General features: G+C 40.3%; 1 protein-coding gene across 1 annotated transcript; it reads right to left on the bottom strand.

Moving 5' to 3' along the window:
- Positions 1 to 4,442: 4,442 nt before the first annotated feature.
- CLRN2 (clarin 2) lies at positions 4,443 to 9,224 on the bottom strand. Its single transcript, XM_009648031.1, has 3 exons — positions 8,972 to 9,224; positions 5,143 to 5,322; positions 4,443 to 4,708 (listed from the first exon to the last, which is right to left on the bottom strand). The coding sequence occupies exons 1-3, from the start codon at positions 9,222 to 9,224 to the stop codon at positions 4,443 to 4,445; spliced, it is 699 nt and encodes a 232-aa protein (XP_009646326.1).
- Between the last annotated feature and the right edge of the window lie 506 nt (positions 9,225 to 9,730).

Genomic DNA, 9,730 nt, shown 5'->3' with positions numbered 1-9,730 from the left:
GAGGGGGCGGGCAGGGTTCCGAGGGCAGTGCCCGGGGGACCGCGAGGTGCGGTGTCCTCCTTTGCTTGCGCATGAGACTGGCAAGGAACGGGGGGCGACTGGGTGCCACGGTGGGTGTTTGCCCTCTGGCGGCATTGCTCTAGGTCAGCATTCGCACGTGCTGCTGAGGATGAGACAACTTCTCTGGCAGCCTTATCACGGGCTTTAAAAAAACAGTCATGGTATGCATACAGTATGTTTAATTCGCATATTGAAGATTAAAATGTATTCAGATTGCTTTATCGCAAATGCAAGGCAGAAAATTTACATTATTTCCTATGTAGGATGGTGGTTTACTTGTATAATATCCCGTGGTAAATGAAAATAAAGGACCAATGCAAATGACTACCGTTACACTTTTATCGGTATATAAATAAACAATAAAATTCACACCAGAATACTGGGTCATCAGTGTAATGTCAGAAGTAGATTTATGCTTCTCTAGCAAAAGCACTGGATGGAAAAGAGCTGTTTGGAGTTTGCTGACACCTACTGTATCGTCAGTGTGAGGAGCCAGAGTTTCAGGGGCACAGAACATGCACCCAATTCTAATGTCAAGTGATCCAAATTCGGTTTTGTTTTGGTTTTTTCCCCCCTAGAAACGTGAAGCATAGATTATAAGTAATTCACTTTTATATGTCAGAATCTGACACAACACTACTATAATTAGCTGGCTTTTCCATACATCTGTAACTGGACTTAGACTTACATCAGCAGAACATGGTGAAGAAGGGTGGCTGGGCCTGTTCTTCTCTAGCAGCATATTGCAGTTCCCGCCTAACCGCTTTTTCCATGAAGTGGTACAGGGGAAAATAACATGACTTATTAAGGACAGCGGCACTCGGAGACAATGACTGAGGGAAATTGCATCCATTTTGATTTATCTTGTAAAACTACATTTTTCTAACACTAAATCATAACATTTTTTAAAGAATTAAAGTGGTAATTAGCTTTTAGCTTCATTTATTTTGGAAAGGCTCTTAGATAAAATGAATTGTTTCTTAGATCTTTGAAGAACAGCTCTTTACGTCCTGCATGGAGCTTCTATATATTCCGCATGTACAAGTTAAATGGGTATTTTCAGGGTACATGAAGTTGTCTTTAATTTTATGGAAAGATAGGATTTGACCCATAATATCTTCAAATTTCTGGGCAGATAAATGTTCTCATTTGGGATTTCAAGTCTTCCAAAGTAAAAAGTACCCCCACAGAAGCCTTCATTTCCAGATGTTGAGCATGCATATGGTCAGATACACTATGTGAAGTATAACTAAAATTAAAATGTGTCAATAAAGTAGATCACTCTTATCAAGTTCCACATTCTTTGAAAGCATTTTATGATGTACACGGGAAAGCTGAGAAGGCCTGAGTGACAGACTTACCTATTGTTAACCTTAAGGTCTGCTTTGTAATTGTACATCTTAACTATGTGTGATCGCATTCAGCCTTTTTTTCCCCCAACAAAATTTCCCAGGGCAAATATTCTATGCATTACCCCATTGGTGTGTCTTCACAGTGCTTAAACTGAGGCAACCTGTGCAGCTGAAAGGTGAGTTTAGCCTTGCATCTGTTTCGTTCAGTTTAATTCATGCATGGTAATACTTCTGTTCACTCTAAAGTGAACTGAAAAGAGTATTTTCTCACAAGCCACACAACAGTCATTGCATAACATAATGTTATTCGGTCATTCAACTCATGCAGCTACAATATCCCATAATAATACTTCATACATCTGCTGTGAGAAATCTTTTGGACTGTTACTGCAGAGCATGCTTCATTGTTGAACAGATTCAAAACAAGAAATCAAAAAGCTGATCAGCCCAGCTATTCCCCTTTAACTTTATTTATACAGTGTGCTCTAATGGTTCTTTCAGAGCTACTGTGACTTACCTGGGAACAGTTCAACAAATCAGTGCAACACATCTTTAATCTTGTCCTTACCAAAGTAGTCCCATGGCTCTTACTCAATAACTGTTTTGGGGGGAAGTTTGGGGGGCATTAAGCAGTTCATTAGCAGGATGAAAAATATGTTGTAATACATGCATCTTAGTACTACTGAAAAGCACTTCCGAAGCAATGGCTCTATGTAGAGGATTTAAAAATCTGCTTCCTTTTCACTTCCCAAAGAGAATTATACTTATAAAGGCTCAGTTACGTGTTAAAACATAATTGGTTTTGTACCACAACTACTTCTAAATTATAAGTTCATAGAACAATTGCAAATGGCAAATATTTCATTTTCTACTTGTGTAATTACACTGCAGTTTAAGGTGTTCTGTTTCAGAGGCACTCAGAGTTTCCTGGGAGGCAAAGGTGGTGGTACCACATAGGCCTCTGTGGACAGGTTTTTGGGCAGTGCTGTGCTGTTACCATCCAAGGCGCCTTCATGGGCTGGGCTGGTTTGCTGCCTATCCATGTGCCGGGCATCACACCATCTTCTGGGAGTGGTGGCCCAGGGTAGAGATGGGAGTGAAAGCACCAGTAACATTAGAAGAACAGTGAAGTAGGTGGGTGGTATAAATCAGGAATCAAATTTTCTGCCTTACTCAGTCTCTTGTATGCTAAAATTGTAACAGTGCTCTAGACTCAATGAAACTTTCCAGCTGTCTCTTAAATTTTTATGGGACTTAAAAAATAAATAAATTAGTGCTTCTAGGAAAAAAGTGGCTAACACCTGACTTGAGGGAGGCAGATTATTAGGGCTTATTGCAGAAGCACCCCCACAGACTTCTGCTTCACTCATAATCCTGCTAAAGTTATAGGGCCAAAACCAGAGATGGTACGAGCTACAGTTAACAAACACTGCTCATTACATCTGTAGGTTGAGTTTGGCTAATAACATTTCCTCTGAAACTAGGCCACTGACTGCCAAATGTCTGCTGCTCTTGCTGTGTATGGACAATAAAAAAAGGACATAAATAATTTTCATTTCTTACCTCACGCAGAGCTTGCACATACACTGCTGAAGCATTTAGTGAACATAGCGATTTGAGTCTGCTGTGTAAATTAAGAGTACTCTGAATAGCATTTACAACAGCAAAATTGATTTTTTAAGAATACCAAATGAAAGTAGAATTTACTCCATAAAACATGTGGTTTTGTTGGTCTTTAGATGAAAACAAAATAAAAAGAGCATGGAAAATAAGTATTTGGGCCAAAGATATTAAACCCATAGGCTTAAGCTATTTTTGTGAAGAGGTCTGTCTTTTCAAATAAAAAACAAGGATTCTTTTTTTATATCCTGACATGTTCTTAAACCATTCTTAATTCCTTTTCTAAAGAAGTTTTTTTTTTTTTCAAAGAGCTTTTCACAAGAATGTAATTACACAACCTAGCGGTCTGATGAAGAGTAACCGACTGCAAAATAACTTCTTTACTTTAGGTGATAACTTCTTTCATTCGTTGCAAGTCATTGTTCAGTTAGGTGTAGGTTCTATTGCTAAAAGGTTAGTATGTGTTCACCACAGTAGTCAAATTCCAAAAATGACATGCTTAATGGCATATTCTTTTCTCCGAAATATTCATTACTCGTGACCCAAGAACTGGTTGAATACCTGTCAAAATTATGGTACTTCATAACATCTTAACTTTTCCATCCATTTAGCCATTTTTATTCATTTTAATACTGTTTCATCATACATCACTTTTACTTGATTTCAGATAGACATGAGAATTGACAGGGTTCTGAAGACAATTAATGTCAGGTTATTATTTTCCAGGTTATCTAAAAGCGCTATTACTTAGATTCCATTTACTTTACTTCCAGAAGCTGCAATGAAACCTTCACCTCACAGCTAACAATTTTTTTTCATAGTCTACTAGCATGCCATAAACTTCTCTTTTCTCACTTCTTTACTTTGTGGGGTTTGATAATTTCTGATTTAAAAACATTTCACACATACTTAGCCTGTGCTTCCCCTTAACTTTAGCCTCACAGATGATGAAATTTTCTTTTTCAATGCAGTATAACATCATCAAACATATCTTATATGGCCCTCTCAACACTTTCCAGATAATTCTGTGATGCTAACTGGCAAACGTCCATTCTTTCTGTTTTGAAATAACCTTATAGTATCAAAGATCTTTTCTTTCTAAACAAAGAAGACGACACTTGGTTTCAATAAAGTCTTATTTCACCTAAGTTTTCTAGAATATCTCACAATGCGAATTTCCTAAAAACTGCGAACAGCATATATTCACTGCAGATAGTGGTCAGTTTTGAGAAGAATGGTATTTGTAGCATTTGTTTTTCCTACTTGCCCATGCCTGTTAATTGCTGGTATTGTAGACTGATGTCTTTATTCATGTTTATACCAAAATCGTCCATCCAAATCAAAAGCTGAAGAGCCAACAAGCTGACATTTCATGTCAGTTCACTTGACCAAAGTAATTTTGTAGATTTATTAGTACATGATATCTTCTGCTGTAACATTTGCTTCTTCTGTTTTAGTCTTAATTTTAGGGAAATTAATCCCACTAATGGCTATTAGCAGCAAATTTACTGCATGTGCTGTGGCGCTTGCCACACAAAGCCAAAAACAGTCTTCAAACCATTCTTCTAAGATAACGAATTGAAAGACATTTTCCCGAAAATTGGCAATTCTTTCTGTGAGATGATGAAGTTTGACAGCAGCCATGAAGCTGGTGACTGCAAGTACTATAAATCCACCTGAAACAAAATGAAAGAGGTATTCACTGTTGTTGTCAAAACAAGACAGACATTTTGGTTGTGCTTCAGAAGGCTTACTGAATACCACAGTGAGCATTATACAGAGCAAGGACAGACTTAGGCACAGCTTACACACCTTCAAAATGCTTCATCTCTATTGTATAGCCAAGCATCATAGCAGTGTTTGTAATAAAGTCCTTTCATCAGTGATATAGAGCCTAAAGACTGGCATTCATAGCTCCCGTAAAAAGTTGACTAGATGCAATAAGCCGAGATGCCACCTGACAGTTTTGTTTTGATAGATGAGAATTCACTGCTGACTTAATTTTACTGACAAGTATTTAAGCTGAGAAAATACTTAGTAAGGCAAGAGAAGGAACTTTTAACATTTTGTATGAATGTGACCAGTGCAAAATACCGGTAAATGCTTTTACCTGCGAGGAAGTTCCAAAGGCACACTCCTGCTGGACCTTTAATAGCCCGGTAAGGAACTTTTATTGCGTTAAGAATGCAGAATCCAAAACTGACCAGAGAAAAGAAAATGGCCACACAGAGGAACATTATAATCATCACGTGCAGGCCTGTATTCAGCTTTTTCACCATGTGTGGGAAAACTGTCAAGAAAGAAAATCATCTACTCAGTGTGTATTTCTTCTTGACAACAGTAAACATCACACTGTGCTGGTGCTACAAACTTAAATTATACTTAAACAAGACTATTTTTTACAGAGGCGATCAGCTCGGGTAGGTACCCACATCTTAGTTCATGATGCTTTATTCATCACTGCATCAGACAAACCAGAGATATTCTATTGCAGGAATAATCCTTTACACAGGGTCTGGGAATAAGGATTCAGACTTAAGTCCTGTTTTATTTATTTAGTTGTGTTAATGTCTTTATCTCTGCTGCATTCTTCTCTGTCTCTTTTTCACCTCTGTTTTCCATCCCAAACTCCTATTTTTGAGCTTCCCATTCCTGTCCCATGCTTTTAATCTCATCCCTTTGATGCCTGAGAGTCCCAGTTTCCTTGTCCAGCCCCTTGCTGCCTAGAATAGTGTCACTCCTTTCTGTGTTTCTCATGTCATTCTTCCTTCTCTTTCTTCCTCTCTTCAGTAATGGCTCCAGTGAGTTCTACTCTGATTTCATGCTTCCTAATCCCACAGGTTTCCATGTTCAGATTCCCTCCTTGGTTTCTCACCTAGTGTTTATGCCCCCTTTACACTCTTCTGGGTATCTGGCAGTGTTTCAGTTACATCCGTAGGAAGGTTGTAGAGTATTGCAGTCGGGTGGGCTTTAGGTGAAGTGAGCATGAGGCATGAGCTCTCCCTCAGCAGCCTGTCACTGGCCTGCCTCTAAAGAACGGTAACTTTTTTGATTTTGTCTTCACAGATGAAGTTACTCCATCGGAGGGCCAGATTGGCCAGCAACAGGGAAGCGTGGAGCACCTGGGTATTCAGTTTATCCTCCAGCTCTCCACTAACAGAATCAGAAGAAATGTGAGTAGGGAATTGTAGGGGACATGCTGACTGACAGGAAAGAGGGAAGCTGATGGAGAAGAGCCCTAAAATACAAGCTGATCAAGAAGAGCCCTTCAGGTAGTGTAGCACTGTCCACTCATACACGTTTTGAAGAACTAACCGCATAATTACTAAAATGTTACTGAAAAGAAGGTACATTATATTATCAACAAATAAATAGATTGCTTCCTATGCTGCATAAGTGGAAAAAAAATCCAAACAAGCCACATCCAAAGTAGGCAGCAATAATTGGTGGGTGTCACAGTGAATATCAGGCGTACAATTTGGTCATCGTGACATGACTGGATTCTAGTAGATTATGTAGAAAACTTCATACTGTACAAATTCCGTACAAAAATTCATTATTTCACAGTTCTACCTTTTTGGTAGCTCATTCTGGGGTTGTAGTCAGGCCTGGTGTACATGGGAGCTACAGAAGAGACTCCAACAAGAAGGGAGGGAAGTTAATGAGAATCAGAAGTATATATGAGAAATGGGAAGCCAGAAACTAGCTTACTTTCTTACTGGGAAATAACTGGCAGTGTAAGAAGGCACACGGAATTTAGCCTTCTTACAAACCAGAAGAGTTTTTAAGGTGATGGTAAGGATTCTCTTGCCTCTTTTCTGAGGCTCTCAGCCAAGTCCCAAAGACATGACCAGTGAGCCTGGCTTAGTACGCAGCAAAGAGAAAAAAACACTGGACACCTGTTATGGCAATTGAATCATGCCGTCACTGCCCCAGTTAAAAGAGAGCGTGCCAGCTGTAAGCCTACCCTAGTGAGTGTTAACACAGTGAAAGGATGTACTGATAACCATGTATTATTGCGATTCGGAATTCCAGAGTATCAGAGCTACTGCAGCACTGCAGTGGATGAGGTGCTAGCTTTCTGTCTTGCTCTGTGCTGCCTGTGCGTCCCTTGATGCTAACACAATCCCCAAGAAAAGTCTCCCATGTCTTGCTCCCCAGTAAATTCAGAATGCTTGGAGATTAAGGGGGATTCAAGGCAAAAAAGTCAAGCCAGACCCAGAACCCCCAGAAGTCCTGCTGACCATTGTGCAGAAGTATTTCACAGCTTTGTATACTATTGTGGTACCATTTTGAAACCAGTATTGTGAAAGTATCAAACCCGATAGAGCTATTGAAATATTGAAAAGGGAAAATCTCTGGGACACTCGTTTGCCTATGTGCATGGTTGTGCCCACTGCACTTAATGACCCAATTTTACAGTTCTAACAGTGAGGATTCTTACTAGCTTCAGTGAGAGCTTTGTTTCTCTACAGAGTGTAGGATCGTGTCCTCCAAACGCGTATTGATGCAGTCCGGAGTGATGGTGCAACATTAGGCCTTCCTCTCAGGTTACACAGTAATTAATCAGAAAGTTTATTAAAGAGTCCAGAAAGTTTTACCAAGATTTAAAGGGGACTGGCTACTTTTTTCCTCATTGTCTCTGATAGGATAGGGTGAAAGAACTGGGACCGTCCTTCTGGACGCCCTGAAGAGAAGCAGAGCAGAGCTGGAAGAGCTTTGGCCTGATGGCCTGTCTGCCAGCCATGCAAACGCACTAGGCAAAGCATTTGAGTGTGACTGCTGCGTCCACATCATGAAGTTGCAGCTGCAGAGCTTGAGCCTGACTTGGTTATTTGTAAAAGCGACAAGTCCAAATTCATCACAGCTTAACAACTGGTCATGCTGATCTAAGTTGAGGTTGCTCTGGTTCTCTTCTCCATTCCCTCTGAAGTCCCACAGTCCCACCTTGCTTTGAGTTTTTATAGTGGTGCTTGAGCAACGTGTAGTCAGCCACAATCCTATGGAAAATGAATTATTTTTTTTTTAGGTCAATTTTTTGGCCAGCTTAGCTTTCTGAACTACCTTACCACAGCAACTACCAGAGCCATCGCAAAGGATGGGGCAGGACAGCATTGCTGTGGGCCAGGGAGAGGAGGAGACTGCGGCAAATTCAGCTCATGTTGGTTTAAGTTGCAGCAGATCTGCAGACTGAACTAAAAATCTTCAATGCAAAATATCATTTTCACTACAGCATGGGATGTGGGAAAACTGGAAATCATCCAAAGTATGGATCAACATCTGAGTGCTTTTGAGACCTCAAGAAAATCTTTGAAGTTAAAAGGAATCCATTTATAAGAGTTTCTACATCTTTTAAGAGTTCAGCCATTTTTTCTCTCCAAAGTTACCAGAAAAGAAGGGAAGAATTTGTTCAATGTGTTAATAAAGTTAGGCGTGTCTGCTGTGGCAGACATCTGCATTAGGACGACTAGAGAAATACAGAAATGTGGCCAGCTACATAAATCTCTACTTCTTAAAGGAAAAAAAGAAAGCGAGGAGTTCAACAAGACAATGCAAGGACAGAGGCACAGAGAGGTTGCAGAGCAACGCTTGGCCTAGGAGAGTCAGTGAAGGGGAAAGTGTGATTTGCAGGGTCATCTCCAAATGGCTTTTACTGCCTTCACAAGGCTAAAAGGAAACCCTCAATCTAGCCCTAGGGATTTTTTTTCCTCATCTTGATTCCAGGATTAGAGAATATAACTGGAAGAAAAAAGCTAGCCTGAATGAGAGAGATTTTACATTCGCACTCCGATCCCAAACCAGAAAGACCACAAGCCAGCCACAGATATAAATTTAGTAACAATTATTTGCATTCTGTACGTTCTGTAAACAAAAAGAACAGAGCGCTTTTAAAGCTGAACTAGACGCTAGACTAAAGATTCAACCAAAATTCTACTTACTTGTGAATTTGGAACGCCGCCCGCCCAACCCACACTGGCGTATTTTGCCGCCCCGGAAGAGTCCGTAGTAAATTTCTCCAATGAACTTGACCAGTTCTGGATCTGTGGCATTGACCAAATCAGCTCCTGTTTTGCAAAGGATCCTTCCAGCCATCCACTTTGGGGTCCCCATTGCAACAACAATCAGGACAAAAGACACAAAACTTACTAGAGAAGCCAAGGCAAATAAGGTCTTTTTAAAACAGCCAGGCATGTTAGCGGTTTCAAGGAATCATCTCCAAGGCCTCTCTGCAGCAGTCAGGCACATTTCCCATTTTTAATCATGCTTCAAAATCCACAAATTAATATCAGGCATTTCAAAATACATCTCATTGTATTTTGAAGCTCCAGAAGTTAATCTGTACGGTTAAAAATCATGTCCAAAAATACACTTTGCTGCGACAACATCCCAAAATGGTTGCAAGTAACAGCTTCATTACACTGTAGCACGGTGATGCTTGTTTCTGCAGAACGTAATCCTATAGCTATGGCCTGACTAATGTTTCATCAGCGGTTTAACTGTCCTGCTCAAATGACACCAAGTTCCTTACTGTAACAGCACGGGAAGAAAATCAGGAGCAGCATCAGTTTGTGTTTAGATTATTAAAAACGCGGGTGAATAGCTGCGCGCAAGGGACAGAGCATTAAAAGCACGTAATTTGGCACGGGGATCCTGCTGCACGCCCCTGCCGGCCGGGCTGCCGGCGCCCCCCACCCCCG

Source organism: Egretta garzetta, unplaced genomic scaffold (genome assembly GCF_000687185.1).
Source record: "Egretta garzetta isolate BGI_Z169 unplaced genomic scaffold, ASM68718v1 scaffold151, whole genome shotgun sequence".
Classification (NCBI taxonomy): domain Eukaryota; kingdom Metazoa; phylum Chordata; class Aves; order Pelecaniformes; family Ardeidae; genus Egretta; species Egretta garzetta.
Note: the sequence above shows the minus strand (reverse complement) of the source record. Positions and strands in the feature narration are given on the sequence as shown.